Below are 18,354 nucleotides of genomic sequence, written 5' to 3'. Positions count from 1 at the left end.
GATCCGCTGTACTCCTCGACGTGGGCCGCATTCTTTCCAACATGCCTGGCTGGAATAGGTTGCATCTCCTCTCTGCTGGGTCCGGCGTTGGTCCCGCTCCTGAATGCCCCACTGTTTCAGCTTCCAGAGCAGAGAAAAAGATTCAGGGAGGTTGTCATTCCCGGGTGGAGAAGCTCTCCGGAACTGTCGTTGGCCGGAACTGGAGAGTTGTTTCCCGACGGAGCTCGGAGAAAGAACACCCCGGGGCAAGATGGTGGTGGAATCTCGATCGCTGCCCCGGGTCTGGCAGAGCTCAGGGGTATTGGGCTGAGGCGACAGTCGCTGCGGCTCCGATCCCGAGCGCGGGGGCCTCGAGCGGGTAAAGGTCTGCGGCCTGCGAGTAGCGAGCGGGATCAGGACCGTGGGTGCACTGGGTGGTGGGGCCGGGGACCTTAAGGGAGGGTAACTCTGGGGCAGGGTCCCCGCCTCTCTTGTCGGAGGGGCAGGTGTTAGCGGCTGGCTTCTCTCTTTTCTTTCGTGGGGCCTTTAGAAACGTACTAACGCCGGATGAAAAAGCTTTGTTATTGTGGTTGATGCCAAGGAAAGACGCCGGGTCTTAGGAGTCGCTGAAACCCGGGTTCGAATCCTCTTTTCTCGCTGTGACCTCGGGTGAGTGCTTCACCTCCCCGAGCCTCGGCTTCCTCCGCTGTGATATGGCGTGATTAGCTCGTCTCACAGAGCGTATTGTATAATGGGAGTTTTAGTGCCGTGCCAGTCGCTCAGCTGTCAGAAAAGGCAGCTGGAGTTAGTGATATCGGTAAAGAAAAGCTTGTTCGACATTTGACTCTGACCTAGCCGCACGGGCAGCCTCGCATTCTCAGCTTTTCTTTGCTGTTCTGTGAGTCGGGGACTCTCTGGGTCTTGTGTGTTTCATTTACAAATAATTGTTTTGGAGTCGGATCTGAGTTCAAATTCAGGAGCCTAGCGACCCCTGACAAGTCCTGCCCTGTCTCCACATTTCATTTGCTCCCCGTGAAGGTGAGATCGAAAACAGCAGCATCTGGGTTGTGGTGGTCATTGGACTGGCTGCCCAGCTCCTCCCACCAAAGAGGCAGAATCCTTCCGGATCCGCCAGCAGTTGGTATTTATGGCGCCTCACCCCTGAACAATACTCTTTGGAGTCTCGTCTCTTTCATAATTCCCCATGAAGTTGGCCTGATCCAGAAAAGACCGATTTTGAGCAGGTCCGGTGGGAATACTGAAGTAAAGAGGAGGCCGAGTCCTGTCTCTTCTTATGAAAATAGTGGCTGTGACCCTTCCTGATGGTCTGACCTGGGCTATGGGAGATACTAAATGATCTCACAGGGGTGCTGTCTCATGTTTTCCTTTTGCTTTTCATATGATCTTGATGATCACCAGCCTCTTGTCTCCTAATCGTCCCACCTATGTCACTGTTGTTTTCCTAACTGGATTGCAAGCTGCTTAAGGACAAAACAGTAAAGCTCACTTATATGCTATTTGTTCCAGATGCTTTTATTAATATTTTCACATTTAATGCTAGTGACAGTGTCATGATGACTGAATTGAGGGACAAGAAGGGTAAATGTTTCATTTAACCTTAATTTAAACCTCTCGGCAGCCCTAGGAAGTAGATATGTTACTATTATGACTCTCAGTTTACAGATAAGGAAACTGAGGCCTAAAGAGGGCAAGTAACTTGGCAAATGAGGTAGAATCGGAACTAAAAAGAACCAAGGACTGCTTCGTCCGATCCAAAGCTTGTTCTGTCACACACAGCCTTTCCTTTGATTCTCAGTGGCATTTGCCAGCGTAAGCACCTAATAAATACTTCATAATGTATTTTATCTTATTGATGAATTATAGTAGACAATATAGGTGGAGCAGGTGAATAAGAAAGAATGAGAAAAACTGCAAAGTATAGGCTATCGTATGTTGTAAACAGAAACCAGCATATAACATTGGTGAGGGGATGATGGTCTCAAGGAAGGGATCTTATCCTGAGCGGCCCCTGGAGAAGTGAAAGTTTGAGACCCAGCAGGTCCTCAAATAACATAGTTTTGTTCAGTGATGTTTCATTATAACATTGATGAGTGCCGTAGGAACTTAACTCTTGTTTATATCAATTAGCCTATTAGCCTATGGGAAAATTGGTTTCATATGTCATTTTGCCCCAGTTTCAACAACCTATAGACGATGCTAACCAGGCCTTGCTATAGTCTGACAGGTACTTAGTCACAGTTTGTGTGCAGCCTCCTATTTTTCCATTAGGATGAGGCTCCCTCTTCTCCCCCACGTATGAGGGACTGTCTACATGTTAAGGAAAGCACATAACCACTGTGCTCCTGGCTTGGGCCCAGCTCCTTTGCAGCTCTCAGGAGCTTGAAGCTATTACCCAATCTGAACAGGGCCAGGGGTTCACTGCCCATGTGACCGGACTGGTGAATCTTAGCATACCCAGTCCTGTCTAATGGGTGAGGAATGTAAGGGTCCCAACATTATCTCCCACCCCAAGAACCTGAGTGACAGAAGACTAAAAAAAACCCACAAAAACTTTGTGTCTATAAAAATAATACATTAGCCCTGGCCGGGTGGCTCAGTTGGTTTGAGTGTCCTATACACTGAAAGGTTGTAGATTCATTCTGGGTCAGGTTGGGGGTTTGATCCCTGGTTGGGGCGCATATGGGAAGCAACCAATCGATGTTTCTCTCTCCCTTTCCCTCCCTCTCTCTTTCACTTATCCCTCTCCCTCCCTCTTCCTTGCTCTCCCTCTCTCTCCCCATCTCCCTTCCTCCCTCTCTAAAAATCAATAAACATATCCTCAGGCGAGGATTTAAAATTTTTTTTTAAAATAGTAATAATAATACATTAAACTTACTGAGTGTGCTTGTCAGCCACCTCAGTAGATACTTGATGTACATCATCTCATTTAGTCCTCATGCTTGGCCTCTGAGCTAATCAGTAGAGGAAGATGGGCTCTGAGACATCACCCGACAGTACATGGCAGAGCAAGGGAGTGCCTCTCAGTACCATGCTGCCTCGCCATGCGCTTTCTGTAGGAAACCTAGAAAACAGACCCGGTAAAGAAGCAAAATTTCCCATAATGCCATGCTCTCAAAACAACCACTCTTATGTAACATTCTGGTATATTCCCCGCCCCCCCCCCACCGTTTTTTCTCTGTGTGCATTTTTCGTTTTCATGTAATTGGAATCATACTGGTTCACACAATTTCTTAGGCATACATAGTTTTCAATGTTGTTAAAAATGTCAAACATTATATTCAGTGGCTTTTTAATATTCTATCCCGTTATTCTTGCTTACATCACAACGCATATAAAGTTTTAATTCATTAACTTCTTTGGGATTATAACTTCTTCGAACAACACAGGGGTTGGGGCACTGACACCCCCCGCCCCCCAAGCGCAGTTGAAAATCCATGTATAACTTTTGACTCCCCCAAAACTGAAGTACTAATGGCCTACTATTCACTGGAAACCTTACTGATGACATAAACAATCAATTAACACATTTTTGTATGTTAACATATAATATGCGGTATTCCTACAATGAAGTAAGCTAGAGAAAAAATGTTAAGAAAATCATAAGAGGAAATACATTTACCGTATTTATTGGAAAAAAAATCCATGTATAAGTGCGTTTCAAACCTGTGTCGTTCAAGGGCCAACTGTATTTTCAACCAGTTCCCTTTAAACGGTGAGGACTGTGGCGCTAAAGGTTAACATTTAGACCAGACATTAACTAAAGAGAACACAGTGTTGTTGTTTTTTAAACCAGAGGCACTGAATGTATTACTTTACTCGGTGAGGAAGATGTATGATGCCCTACCTATAAAACTTAACCCTAAGTCTGGATTTTTTTTCATCTGCTTCTGCCAGAGAGGACAAGCTCCTCTGAAGGGAGAAGCTGCCCGTGGCCGTGAGTCCCCTGCGAGATCACTGATGATTACTTGGCGTTTCTGCGACACAGGCAGGTCCTCAGGTGAGCTCTCTGGACTTCCACTGCTGGGGCGAAAAGAATGAATGATTCAGAAGCCCTTCTTCTCGCCAGTCTTCTTACTCTCCCTCCTATGGTCAGGCGGACTTTGTTCATTTGTTCTGAGAATTACTGATGAGCCATGCACGTGTTGGAAAAGACTTGTTTAACAGGATGTGAAGCAGTGTTGAAAAGGGGCCACAGAGGTCCCTCGGTATACCGACATGGGAGGAGTCTCCCGTGACCCTTTCATTCTTGATGATGTTTTCATGTAGGTGCTGCTGTGAGTGAACTAACCTAGTAAAGAGCTTGTCTTGAAGTCTGGATTTATGATAATTCATTTCAGTGCTTTTGTCAGCTGGGCTGATTACATATTTTGGATAGAGTGACAAAGTTATCAAGCATCTAAAGAAATCATCTTAGTATGGGAGGTTCTAGGGACCAGTACTATGTGCTCTAGGCTGCTAGCCAAAGCCATCCCTTTGGCCCTAACCGGTTTGGCTCAGTGGATAGAGCATTGGCCTGCGGACTGAAGGGTCCCAGGTTTGATTCCGGTCAAGGGCATGTACCTTGGTTGCAGGCACATCCCCAGTAGGGGTGTGCAGGAGGCAGCTGATTGATGTTTCTAACTCTCTATCCCTCTCCCTTCCTCTTTGTAAAAAATCAATAAAATATATTTTTTTAAAAAAGCATCCCTTTGGGAAAAGAGTTATTAGTGATTGAGATAAAAATGTGTAGCCCTGGCCAGGTGGCTCAGTTGGTTGGAGCGTTGTCCCATGCACGAGAGGTTGTTTCGATTCCCAGCATTGTCCCATGCACGAGAGGTTGTGGGTTCGATTCCCAGTCAGGGCACACACCTAGGTTGTGGGTTCCATCTCTGGTCGGGGCACAGATGGGAGTCAACTGATTGATGTTTCTCTCTCACATCGATGTTTCTCTCTCCTGTCTTCTCTCTCTTTAAAAAAAAAAAAGTATCCTCGGGTGAGGATTAAAAAACAACCAGTGTAACGGGTCATTTAGAGCCTCTATCCAAAAGTTCCAGCCAGCGGAGGGGAGAGGCTCTGCGCTAAAGGCGTCAGTGGTTCTTGGAGGAATGGGATCAGTAGGACACAGGAATAAGTTACACATAAAACAAAACGTATTCAATTTAATATTTGTCTTGCATTCTGAAATCATGTACCTTTGGCTTTTTGTTAAAACGATCCTTTAAAAAATGAAACACTTTTTTTAGTGCTGGCACAAGGTAGGTACCAGTAAATAATCGTTGAATGAATGGATGAATAAAAGTCACAGTGACGGTAAATATTCATCTTTGGTTTTCCCCTCAAGTCTTGACTTGGCAAAATAAAAGCGGACTGCTTGGTGCTGGCTTCCCAAATACTGTGGACTGCTCCAAAGAATTCAAATATCTAGGGACCCCTGACTTAGAGGACGCATGGCTTGCATTAGAAGTTTATGGATGGGACTGAGTCGTGCTTTGTTCATTCATTAAACGATTACAGAACCCATGCCCTAGGCCAGGCGCTGCGCATTTTCTCTCAAGAAGATGTAATTATTTAATACAGGAAGCAGCAGTGCTGCCCTGGTGAGTTGCATGAAAAGAGCCGATAGGAATTGGGACTTGTGCCAGGAGAGCTGTTAGCACTTTGGGAGGTGGTGGAGGGCCCTGGGTAGCTCTCTGCTGCTGCCCACACCCCTGCCCACCCTTTGCTCTTGAACCCCTTGCTGTGTGTGTTTCTCATACAGTGATCTACATCGAAGGCTCGCCATTTCCCTTGCAGGGTTTGTGCAAGTTTGCAAACATGTTCACCGTTTCTCAGACCTCGCGAGCATGGTTCATCGATAGAGCCCGGCAGGCTCGAGAGGAAAGGCTGGTGCAGAAGGAGCGGGAGCGGGCGGCCATCGGGATTCAGGCCCACGTGCGGAGTTTTCTCTGTCGGAGGCGACTCCAGAGGGAAATCAGGTGGGTGCCAGGAACTCCTCAGCGCGTTTTCTCTTGCTCCCAAGCAATAGCCAGAAAAGAAGGCATTTTCTCTAACAGTTCTGAAAAAGCCTTCCGGCTGCTGGGAGCTCCTAATGAAAAAAGTTTGTTTGTTTTTTTTTACCTTAGGAGAGAGATCGATGAGTTTTTTAAAGCAGATGACGCTGGGTCCAGTAGAAGAAGTGCACTTTGTATTTTTAAGATTGCCAGGAAACTGCTGTTCTTGTTCAGAATGAAAGAAGATAACGAGGTAAAATAATAATAGCAAACATACATCATCCTTTCTGTCTGCCAGGTCTTTTATAAATGCTAAGGCATTCAGTCCTTAGGGCAGCTCTCCGCCACTCCCACATCCTGCCCTTTTGTCTTCTTGGGGCCTGATTTGCAGGGATTACGCCCAGTGCTTCTGGACCTCCTCACAAATCTTTTCTCATCGACTATTAAGAGCACTTGTTGGACTCAGATGCATACGGGGGCCAGGGAGGTTAGGTGAAAGAGTGACTGAGGACTGAAGGGTCCCGGGTTCAATTCTGGTCAAGGGCATATGCCTGGGTTGTGGGCTCAATCCCTAGTAGGGGGCATGCAGGAGGCAGCTGGTCAGTGATTCTCTCTCATCACTGATGTATCTATATCTCTTTCCCTCTCCCTTCCTCTCTGAAATCAATAAAAATATATTTTAAAAAAAGAGTGAAAGAAGCCATTGATGAGACAAAACATAATATAAGTCATAATACCTGGTAACTCACAGTGGTGGCGAGGACCTCAGAGGGAGCGATGGGGTTTGGCAGGCCCATCCAGAGGGCACGGCCTCTACTCCTCTGCAGCCAGGGGTGGACCCTGATTTTTTTTAAAGAGATGCTGGACTTCTTTATGCTCAGTTTTCTCATTTGTAAGAATTGGTAGCTAATTTCAAATTCCTTTTAGATCCTGCAAACCAAACAAAACATACTGGTTGTACCTTTAGGGTTAGAATTAGCCCAGAAAATACAGTTCCAGGAAATAGTCATCTGTAATAGATGCCAGGTGCCCACCAAACATTTGCTTCTTTCCCATTTTTATCAGTTGCTGGAATTTATGACCCCCCTTCTGTCTCTCTGCAGAGATTTGAAAAGTTGTGTCGCTGCATCCTGAGCAGTATGGATGCTGAGAATGAACCCAAGGTAAGAGGGTGGGTGTAGGGCTAAATTAAGCCTTATTGGCTGCTTATCTGTCCATTGATTCTCATCGCCTTATCTGGCACTGGCCAATAGCTAGACCATATGTAATTTGATCCCTGTAACTGCCCACTACATTTCTCTTTCTCCTGCTTATAGGTGTGGTATGTGTCCCTGGCTCTTTCCAAGGATCTCACCCTCTTATGGATTAAACAGATCAAGGACATGCTGTGGCATTGCTGTGAGTTTCTTGAGCAGCTCAAGGTAAAATGAAACACGGTAAATGTATCCTTCCCACCTGGGGCCTTTAGGATGTAGTTTCCGGGGCAGAGGCTTGGCAAGGACTTGGGTAGCAGCTGAGCGATGGCGTGAATGTCAGCAGAGCTCCCAGGGATCCGTTCCCAGCCATCCCTCTCGAGGCATCGGAGCAGTGGTCTTCTCTATTACCTGCTGTCTGCGTCTGCATTCCACAATGGATTTCTCTTTAAGAGGCGCTTCTGCTTTGAAAAAAAAATTTTTAAGTTCATGCAGAGAAACACACATTAGGAGAAAAGAACACCAGATCCGAAGCCGGGAATATCTAAATGTAGTCCTCAGTCTGCTCCCAATTCCTCATGTGGCCTTGAACAAGGCACTTCCCTTCGCTCATTCTCTGTGAGTTTAGAGCTTTCAACTATCAGTGATGGCGAACCTTTTGAGCTCGGTTTGTCAGCATTTTGAAAAACCCTAACTTAACTCTGGTGCCGTGTCACAGATAGAAATTTTTTGATATTTGCAACCATAGTAAAACAAAGACTTATATTTTTGATATTTATTTTATATATTTAAATGCCATTTAACAAAGAAAAATCAACCAAAAAAATGAGTTCGCGCGTCACCTCTGACACGCGTGTCATAGGTTCGCCATCACTAGCTGGTCTCCAGGATCCCTTGCAGTGCACATGCTAAGTTTCTGAGCCTAGACAGGAATCGGGCCTTTCTCCAGCCTGCTCTTGTGAAACAGTGTATAATAACAGCCAGTACTGTAGAGTTATCTTTGTGCCGGGCGGGCGCTGCTCTTAGTGCTTTATGTACATGAATTGTTTATTCCTTACAACAGCCATACTATCCCTAGTCAACAGATGAACAGTCCAAGGCACAGAAAGGTTAAGAAACTTGCCCACGGTCACAGAGCTAGGAAGTGGTAAAGGCAGAAGTCTGAACCCAGGGTCCCTGTTATGCTCGGCTGCATTTCCACTCTGTTGCTCCAGGGAACGGCTGAGCATACACATGCTCCTAATGCACGCAAAACCAGCAGGCCAGCGCTGGTCACCTGTTTCCCAGGATCCTCAGTGCTCCATTCCGGGAGTACTTAGATTCCGTAGGCAATCACTCGTGGGTCAAAATCCCTGTCGTTTAACTCCTGACAGTGGTCATCCCCTAAGAGACGAAGAAGAAGAATATGTACTTATAACCTGACTCACTACTTGAGCCCGAGAACACTCAGCAAAATTACAGAATGGTTGCTTCACTGTCTGGGACTGGGGTATGTGTGTCTTAACCTTCCTCTTCATTGTTTCCAGCCTGAAATCCTACAAGAATCCAGACTCGTCACACTGTACCTCACGATGCTTGTCACCTTCACAGACACTTCAACGTGGAAAATTCTCCGGGGAAAAGGTCTGTGGGACTTGTTCAAAGTCTGTCCTAAGTCGCAGAGCTTGGGCACCTTTTCTACTTTGTAAGAAGCACTTTTGCCATCCCAAGCCCCAGGGGAGGCACTCGCTAAGCCTTGCCGTTTCATTTGGTGAATCAGCAGCAAGTAATTCTCTTTTGGCCATAAAATGTGCACTGTCATGCTGCCTCCTTCCCTGAACATTATGCTTAGCTTTATGTTTTTCATACCGTCACTTCATCCATCCATTCAGCAAAGAGCCTACTGTGTGCCATGTGCTGTGCAGGCCCTGGAGGTACAGAGGCGGCCACCTACCTCCAGGGCTTTACCTGCTGAACTGCAGCTCACAGAACGTAGAGGCTGGTGGGGAGATGGACATGAAAGAGAAGTCACATGTATATCCTCTGTCGCGACAATAGTGTGAGAAGCGGCGCTCAGAAGGAAGAGAAATGCGAGTTTAGTGGGGCAGGGACAGCCTTGCCCTGCTCCTTCGGGGCTCAGGCCTTCCTGCAGAAGTAACAAGTGAGCTCAGAGCTGGGGGAGAGTCAGAGCCACCGAGTGAAGAGGGACAAACCTCCAAAAGCTGAGGAAACTGTATGCAGAAGCCCCAGACAGGAAGGAGGGTTTATTTCAAGGCATTATCCTGGATTCTGGGGAGGATTTAAACTACGTTGAGCCCTGAGCCCTACTGGGAGCTTGTCCCTCGTTGGAGAGGAGGCAGCCACAGAGCACAGAAAGTTCTGTGCCCTCGGAGGGAAATGGAAAGGTGCTCTGGAGCTCAAGGCCGGGCCCTTCCTGCTGGCTGGGGGAGTGCTGGGCCCCGTCACCTGAGAGGCGACACTTGAGCCGGGCCTTCGGGAGAGAGAATGCGGATATGCAGCATCTCCGTGGACTCTGGTCCCAGTCCCAAGGGAATTGGGAAGGCAGGCCAGGGAGCATCTCGCTGCCTGGGTCCGATTTTCTGTCCCACCTAAGCAGTTCCTCTTGCGGCCAGAGATTTGCTGGGTTTCTTTCCTCAGTCCTTTTTCTTTCCTTAGGTGAGAGTCTCCGACCAGCCATGAACCACATCTGTGCAAATATAATGGGACATCTCAACCAGCGTGGACTGTACTCTGTGCTGCAGGTCTGTGCCACCACCCGCTGTGTGAGCTCCTCCTGTAATAGGCGACCTCACGCTCCACACCTGAACTTGATGTTGTATGTTTGGTTTTGGCACATCTGGCGCCCTCCTCGCAGAAATGCTTTGCAGGAAGAGTTTAACGCTCAGTGACCTCTCCCTTCCCCGGCCTGGGTCACTGTGGTTTGTGTAAAGGGGGGCGGTGGCCCCAGGATCCCTTCAATGAGCTCTATCTTTGGCTACAGGTGCAGTCCGGTCACTTGAAATTGAAACTGAGGGAGGAGGCCTCAGGCTGGTTCCCTCTGGCTCCTTGGTTGGTTCTGGAATTAACTTTCTGGCTCTGTCCTCAAACAGCCTTCTGTCCACACTGCACCTTTTGTGCCAGCCCATATGCCAAGGAATGGTCAGAAGCCGAATTGGTGTTTAGGATTCCTGAGAAGTAGCATTGATTCAGCCATGGGCTCTGTCCTGATGTGGCTCCGTTTGTTCCACACACAGGCGACATTGTCCATAGGTCCTCCCAGTGCGAAGGGGTCCACCTGACACCGTAACTCGGAACTGCTTCTGAAATCTAGCCTGTCTTGCAGTGTTAAGTCTGGGCTTTGTATCAACTGTTAATTTTTTTTAACTGTTTATTATGTAAAAGATTAAACATATCATTTAAAGGTGAAGGGGTGGTATTAATGAACCTCCACCCCATTACTTTTCTCTCCCCTCATTTTTTAAAAACATTCCAATATAGTTTTTTATCCGAGGCACTCATTTTACTTTTATGCTTCTTTTTTTTATGAACAAATGAATACAAAGTTGGCATCATCCCCTGACCAGTTAAAATGTTCTTTGCAGATATTGTTAACCCGTGGCCTGGCCAGACCCCGGCCTTGTCTGTCCAAAGGCACTTTGACTGCGGCCTTTTCTCTGGCGTTGCGGTAAGTAGGAAACATACTTGCTTCTGAAGGGCCGCACGTTGTTTAAGGCGTCTACACATATTAACTGACTCCTCACCACATTCTCTCACTCCACTTTATAGATGAGGAAGCTAAGGCCCAGAGGGTAAGCCACTTATCCTTGGTCACACAGCGGCGAGTGGTAGGGCCAAGAATTAAACTCAGGCCATACGACTCCAGAGCCCACACTCATTACTCCTTATTCTTTAAACTTGCTTCCCATATTGGCACATCTCTGCACTCTAAAACAATATGTTTCTTTAAGTAATGGTACATGAGGACCTTCCCAAACTCGCCCTGCTCCTTTCATTAGCTGGGACCCTCTTTACCTGGTACATGGACCGCTGGCCCTGGTTTCCGGCTGTGCCCGTGTGCCTCTCCAGCTCCCTGATTGCGGCCCCAGCTCTCTGTTGGCTGAGACTATGCATTAAACTTCGTTTGCCCCCTCCCCTGCTGTGCTTACCAGAATGGATGCGTGCCCTGTTAAATGTACCATCAGCAGTGCATTTGTAGAATTTGTCACCCGAGGGGGCTTAAGTACAACAATTACGAGTAGGCTAAAGAAAGATTTTGATGACATCATGTCAGTAAAACGTCAAAACTGATTTTTCATAGCTGTGTCACGTGACTCAGCCTTCCCTTAGTGCAGCGGTTCTCAACCTGTGGGTTGCGACCCCTTTGGTGGTCGAATGACCCTTTCACAGGGGTCGCCTAAGACCATCCTGCATATCAGATATTTACATGACGATTCCTAACAGTAGCAACATTACAGTTATGAAGTAGCAATGAAAATAATTTTATGGTTGGGTCACAACACGAGGAACTGTATTTAAAGGGCCAGAAGGTTGAGAACCACTGCCTTAGTGGGTGTCCCCATCAAGGGAAGCATAATTTCAAGGGGTTTGGGGGGGCCTTGGTAACCTCTCTGAGTAAGGTGATCTGTCTGTGTCTAGCCCTGTAATTGCTGCCCAGTTTTCAGACAATCTGATTCGGCCATTCCTCGTCCACATCATGTCTGTGCCAGCTCTTGTGACTCATCTCAGCATAGTGACCCCTGAGGTAAGTGGGCCCTGAGTTCCCCCATTCTATTTTTTACTTCCTTGGAAATTAGAGCGTAAACTGTTTTCTCTATTTATTCCCACCTCTTCCCTGATTTTTCTTCTACATCCGTGGCCACTGTCGACACACTTTTGTTAGCAGCCCAAAGAAAGGTTCTCGTGTTTGTTCATCTTCTTGGCGATCAGTAGCATGTTGGGCTCCTGGGGGGTGACCTGCAGGGGTCAAGTTCATGCTCCCATGGGAACTTCTTCCGTCAGCTTCCCCTTTGACAGTCTGTAATTGTTCGCAGCGCCTCACTGTGGTAGAATCTCATGACATGCTTCGTAAGTTCATCACATTTTTAAGAGCTAAAGATCGATGCCGCGATGTCTGTGAGAGTTTAGAAGGAAGCCATACGCTGTGTCTAATGGGTGAGTAGCTGAGGCTGGGATGTGATTGTGTCCTGGGCGTCGGGAAAACCCCAAGTGGTTTGCTTTTCACCTTTCGGGAGATCAAGAGCTGTTTTTATTAATGATTAGAAGTGTTTACAATAGGAAACATGTAATCAGATAGACAGTTAAACTAGACATGTAAAGTTGAAAATCACATGGGGAATAGGTCCAACTTGGCAAACTGGTTGAGTGAGTGTAAGTGAATGTTAAATTTTAGCCCTTAGCTTCCTGGTAACCAAGGGAAAATTGAAAACGCGATGAGTGGCCTGGATAACTCTCATGTTGGGAGAAGGGAGGGCGCAGGTGGGTAGGGCTTAGATTAGAGTAAGGCCTGCGTCATCTGTTTTACTGTTTTCATTGTAGATCAAAGGGGTTGTGGATAGAAGCATTTGAAAACTGCAGACATACATAATTCTCAGTGCCTAACATAGAGAAAGGTTCTTAAGGCCAAATTTTAGGGGAGTCCTCACACAAGGCATGTTAAATAACCTTGGTTAACCTTGAATAACAGTGACTTCCATGGGAATTCAGATATTCTTCAAAAAGGTCATTTCTTACATTAACCCTGGGTTTTAAAATCATAGTGTAATAGTAAAATGTCATATGAGCTAAATGTCACATCTCCATGTGCCAGACAGTCTACATGTTAGTCCATACAGCCTTCACATCGAGGGTGGGGATCGTTATTCCAGTCTTACAGACGAGGAGACAAGATGGGAGAGATGGGGTGAGGGTCACCCCTGGCCTGGGGCAGAGCCAGGATGGGAAGCCAGGCTGGCCTAGGTCTCGGCCCTGCACCACCTGCAGCCCCAGCCCTGACAAGTGCCCCTCCCCGTGGAATTCTTCCCGCACAGAGACGTGGCTGCCTGAGCGCCAGGCAGAGCGCAGGCCGCGAGGTGATGAAGCGTGTCTGTCTGGACCCCGCGCCCTCAGCCTTCTCTCTTTGCAGGCAACCTCCTGCACCTGGGCTCCCTCAGCCCCAGAGTGTTGGAGGAGGAGACAGATGGGTTTGTGAGTTTGCTCACGCAGATGCTGTGCTACTGTCAGAAGTACGTGACCCAGAAGAAATCCAACCTGACCCACTGGCACCCCGTCCTTGGCTGGTTCTCCCAGTCGGTGGACTATGGGTGAGTCCCGGGGCAAAGCCCTGCCCTTCCTGCCTCCCCTGCCCCTCCCCCACCTCTCCCTTCTTCCTTCATTTTAGCTTATGTTGTTTGTTTCTTATTATAAAAGTCATATATAGTCATTGTATGAGTATAGGTAAGAACACAAGAGAATAAAAATCACCTACTAAGACAACCTGTGTGCACTTCCATTCAGTCTTTTTCCTACCAGTTTTTTCACAAATGGGATTTTATTAATTTGTATTTTGTTCATTTAGTAAATTATGAACAATATCTATTAATATTATCTCTCCTTCTTCAATATCATTCTATTGATTGCCTAGATTGCCGTATTTTGGGGAAACTAAAATAAGGTACATGATTCAAAGGGAATAGAAGTCACTCCACATGTTTTTCAGGAGCTGGAATATAAATGTTAACGTTTTTAATGAACTCAAAAATATTTTAAAAAAACCAAAACACTTCTAGAAGATAGAGGTGAAGTAAGGTGGCATCACACATTTAAATGTGCACCCTGGGCTGAAATGAAGTGGGTCTCAGGACCTGAGGCGGCGTGTTGCTCAGCTGTTTTGCTTTCCATGTCTGCCTGAGGCCTGGGGTCCCCGCCAGGGGCTCTTGAGGCAGAAAACTGAGGGCCAGGGCAGGAAGTCCCCGCTTTTCTCCCTTTTCCTTGTGCCTGAGTGGCATCCAGTTAAAAAGACTATTTATCAACTGCCGACCAGAGCGCTGCCCCAGACTGAAGAGGATGGAGGGGCCTGTATGTTGGGCATCGGGATGTTGTGGGCAGAGGGTGGGGCAGACTAGCACCAGGTGAACAGCCTGGGCTCAGCTGCACTCCTGTTCTCTGGGGACACCTGGGACAGTCGCTTCATCTCACTTTTCTCATCTGAAACATGGGGTACAGGTGTCTCAAAGGGTTGAATGACATAAACCGTGTCAGCCTCCCGCAGGCCTGGCCCATGCTCAGTGGGTGGTGGCCGTTACCACTGTGATGCTGGGAGGCATTACAGGGTCTGGAGCAGGGAGGTGATGAAGGCGGGTTTCAGGGTGTGAGTGATGCTGGGGTGCGGTGTGGAGTGGAGGAAGGAGCAATTGAAGGCAGGGAGACTCCTAGGAGGCTGGAGAGTTAGCGGGGTGTGGGCCAGGCCTGCAGCTGGCTGTGAACAGGACAAGATGGCAGGCATGAGATGGCTTGTCCACTGAGTGGTAAACAGGATGGAATCAGGGTGAAGGCAGATAAAGGGCGTCTGGGAGATGCTGTGACGTGGAGCATGGGGACAGAGGGAGAGCAGTAGTGCTGTTGGCAGCACAGGAAGTCTGGGTGGAGCGACAGGGAAGATAAAGGGCAGTGCCTTCCACATCAGGCCTCAGCAGCAATTTGTGGATCCCCCTTTTAAAAGTATGATCTTATTGACCATGTTGAGTGGCAGGTCCTGCTACAACTCCCCATGCAAGGCCCCTTAGGGAACCATGGGGGGCTCTCCCTGGCCCTCCGCCGGGTGGACCCGACCCCCTGGTCTCCTTTTCTCTCCCAGCCTCAACGAGTCCATGCCCTTGGTCACCAAACAGCTGCAGTTCCTGTGGGGGGTGCCTCTGATCCGGATCTTCTTCAGTGACATCCTGAGCAAGAAGCTGGAGAACCAGGAGCCGGCGGCCCACGTGCAGCCGGCCTCCCCGCAGAACGTGCTTCCCGTGAAGAGTGAGTGGCTGGAGCCGGCCCGGCCGTGGCCGCGCGGGCCTGAGGGGCAGCTCCTGAGTGTCCCAGGGCACTTGCCCGCTCTGTTCCTGTCACCCTCACCTCTCCCACAGACCTGGAAGCTGCTTAAATCACTTTACGTTTAGCAAAACAGTGACAGAAAGTCCTTAGGAGTAGAAAACAGGGACCTGGGGAATAGAAATGGGTGAACAAAATCAAGGTCGTGTGTAGACAATGTCCACTGATGAAGGATCCGAGAGGGCCGCCGTGGTTGTCTCTGAACTTCCATTTGGCTCTGAATTTCTAGTCGCCAAAATGAAAAGGGACTTGGGACCCTTTCTTCTCATAAAGACGAGGGCCTGTTTCTTAGGGGAAGTAGAGCTTTTCTGAGTTCGTAATCGTACAGGAACTCTCCCACGTGGGGCTGCTGATGAAGGGGCCCCTGGGTGCCTGACCCGGCTTCCAGCTCAGCAGTGGGTCCTGAGGGAAGGTTTCCTGTGGCCCACTCTGACGGAAGTGAAGGAACTGCCGCCAACACATACTTCAGTGGAATGACCTGCCGATTTCCAGGTGCGGGCGGCTTTTCCTCCGCCAGCCACTGTGCTGCAAAGTCCCATCTTGCACCTGTCAGTGCGATGGGCTCTCGAATACAACTTCCGCAGGATATACATGGGAAGCGTCAAACAAAAGTAGAATGCAGCCCCAAGCTGAGTATCCGTATGTGAGGTTGACGCCCCTTCTTCCGTCTAAAAGCACAGAAAGTTGGGGACCCACCAGGTCTCCCTTTCCCTACTATAGTCCTCGGAATTTTTACCTTTGTGGGTGCTGAAGTTAAGTGGGTCAGTAAAAGGATCCCTTGTAAGAATCGAATTTTCTGATTCTGAAGATGTCTTTGGGTTTTACATAAAATCCTATTGTTAATGTGCTTCCAATTTATCCCAAGGAGATGACTTGAATCAGGCGGCAGCCCCACTGGCTGTGGCTGTAAATTCGGAGCTGTATTGGAACGCTGTTTCCTACAGGGTGGAACTTGGCAGATGGCTGAACTTGGCACTTCCGCTCACACGTTCCTCTTCTCTCCGTGCCAGATCTGCTGAAGCGTGCGTTTCAGAAGTCTGCGTCGGTGCGGAACATCCTCAAGCCCGTCGGGGGCAAACGCGTGGACTCTGCGGAGGTGCAGAAGGTGTGCAACATCTGCGTCCTCTACCAGACCTCGCTGACCACTCTCACCCAGATCCGGCTGCAGATACTCACAGGTTGGCAGGCCCCGGGCCTCTTCTGGCTCACGTCTGGCCGACAGTTTTGCTTGGAACAAGTGGATTTCTTCTGGCTTCCTTGAAAGAGGGTATTTTTGAGCCATTCTTAGAGGCCGAGTAGTTGAACAGCTCAAACTAATTTCAATCCCGGCATTTCCATTCATTCCTGTGACCTGGCTCTTTATTCTCATTCTGAAGTACTATTTGCTTTTAAAAAGTCACTATTTTTTCTTAATCCTCACTTGGAGGTGCAGAAGGTGTGCAACATCTGCGTCCTCTACCAGACCTCGCTGACCACTCTCACCCAGATCCGGCTGCAGATACTCACAGGTTTGCAGGCCCCGGGCCTCTTCTGGCTCACGTCTGGCCGACAGTTTTGCTTGGAACACTTGGATTTCTTCTGGCTTCCTTGAAGGAGGGTATTTTTGAGCCATTCTTAGAGGCCAAGTAGTTGAACAGCTCAAACTAATCTCAATCCCAGCATTTCCAGTTCATTCCTGTGACCTGGCTCTTTATTCTCATTATGAAGTACTATTTGCTTTTAAAAAATCACTTTTTAATCCTCACTTGAGGATATTTTTCCATTGCTTTTTTAGAGAGAGTGGAAGGTAGGGGGAGGGAGAGAGAGACATCGATGTGAGAGAGACACATTGACCTGCCACTTTCCGCACTCACCTGACCAGGGCTGGGGGATGAACCCGCAACTCCCTGGTTCCCAGGCCGACGCTCTAACCACTGAGAACACTGGCCAGGGCAAAAAGTTACTTTTTAAAAAAATTTTAACAGAAAACTAAAAAAGACAGGGAAGCTGAAAAAATAAAGCTTAAGCCACTCTTCATCCCACAATCCAGACATGACTACCTGTGCCTGAGTGTGCTATTTGTTATATATTTAGATTGAAATATATAGTTTAATCTTTTCCATTAGTCACCTGAATACGCATTTTATCATGTCAGAAATTCTTCAGAAACCTCGTTTGTATAGGCTGCATAACACGAAAAAAGACAGGGAAGCTGAAAAAATAAAGCTTAAGCCGTTCTTTATCCCGCAATCCAGACATGACTACCTGTGCCTGAGTGTGCTATCTGTATATATATATATTTAGATTGAAATATATAGTTTTATCCTTTCCTTTCCATTAGTCACCTTAATATGCATTTTATCTTGTCAGAAATTCTTCAGAAACCTTGTGTGTGTAGGCTGCATAACACATCATTGCATGGATATGCCCACCATTGTCCTTTTTAGCTGAGCAAGGAAGAAAGTCCCCTCTGTGAGCAAAGACTTGGGTGTCAGGGCCTTTAAGTGGCAGTGCAGGAGCTGGCATGAACTGGTGTCATGAGGACAGAGGTCTGTAAGCCATGAAGCTGTTTACCACATAAAGGACTCAGAACTTCTCTGCTGCATTTTATTTTTTGTTTTAAAACATAAATTCTTGCTGCTTCTCCCTTTCACACTTATTTCTTCATCTTCACATGTTCACAGAGCACCATCTATGCCAGGCACTGAGGGTGCAGAGGTGAAAAGAGCCAGGGTCTCTGTTCCCAAGGGGGTTATATCCTAGTGGGGAGACCAGGCATAAGATGGGGAACTGCATGCAATGTAATGAGTGACGATGTAGGCTTGGCCTGGAGGAGGGTTGACGGTTTGGCAGATGATTCTTTGTGGTGGAAGCCACCCTGTCCATTGTAGGGTTTCAGCAGCCTCTGGCCCCTACCCGTAGGTGCCAGTAGCACCCACTCCTTCCCCCTAGTTGTGACACCCATATCTGTCTCCAAACATTGCCAAGTGCTCCCTGAGGACAGCGGAACTGGTGCGGTGATGGAGATGGAAGCAGGAGGGTTTGTGATGTTTCAGAGGCGGATTGGACTTGAGGGAGTGGGGCCTAACAGTTTCAAAGATGATGCCAGGTTTTTAGCCCAGTGCCAGTGTGGTGCCATTTGC

At 47.8% G+C, this 18,354-nt stretch overlaps 1 protein-coding gene across 11 annotated transcripts in view; it reads left to right on the top strand.

Annotated features, from left to right (window-relative positions):
* Positions 1–11: 11 nt before the first annotated feature.
* The window catches only part of UBE3B (ubiquitin protein ligase E3B), a 37,744-nt gene continuing 19,401 nt past the window's right edge, over positions 12–18,354 (top strand). For 2 of the 11 annotated variants that reach the window (XM_014542440.1, XM_014542441.1), the window contains exons 1-15: positions 12–358; positions 3,891–3,997; positions 5,738–5,954; positions 6,102–6,222; positions 7,073–7,132; positions 7,286–7,390; positions 8,689–8,785; positions 9,818–9,903; positions 10,744–10,826; positions 11,798–11,903; positions 12,193–12,313; positions 13,284–13,461; positions 14,994–15,157; positions 16,243–16,328; positions 16,659–16,740. In XM_014542440.1, the coding sequence (XP_014397926.1) occupies positions 42–358; positions 3,891–3,997; positions 5,738–5,954; positions 6,102–6,222; positions 7,073–7,132; positions 7,286–7,390; positions 8,689–8,785; positions 9,818–9,903; positions 10,744–10,826; positions 11,798–11,903; positions 12,193–12,313; positions 13,284–13,461; positions 14,994–15,157; positions 16,243–16,328; positions 16,659–16,740 (1,930 nt within the window). In that variant the 5' untranslated portion in view covers positions 12–41. Of the gene's footprint in view, positions 365–529; positions 649–3,890; positions 3,998–5,493; positions 5,577–5,737; positions 5,955–6,101; positions 6,223–7,072; positions 7,133–7,285; positions 7,391–8,688; positions 8,786–9,817; positions 9,904–10,743; positions 10,827–11,797; positions 11,904–12,192; positions 12,314–13,283; positions 13,462–14,993; positions 15,158–16,242; positions 16,411–16,658; positions 16,741–18,354 lie in introns of those variants that run through there. The other 9 variants (XM_014542445.1, XM_014542446.1, XM_014542443.1 and 6 more) reach the window with 9 other exon arrangements.

The sequence above is a fragment of the Myotis brandtii genome, unplaced genomic scaffold (assembly GCF_000412655.1).
Source record: "Myotis brandtii unplaced genomic scaffold, ASM41265v1 scaffold303, whole genome shotgun sequence".
Lineage (NCBI taxonomy): Eukaryota > Metazoa > Chordata > Mammalia > Chiroptera > Vespertilionidae > Myotis > Myotis brandtii.
Note: the sequence above shows the minus strand (reverse complement) of the source record. Positions and strands in the feature narration are given on the sequence as shown.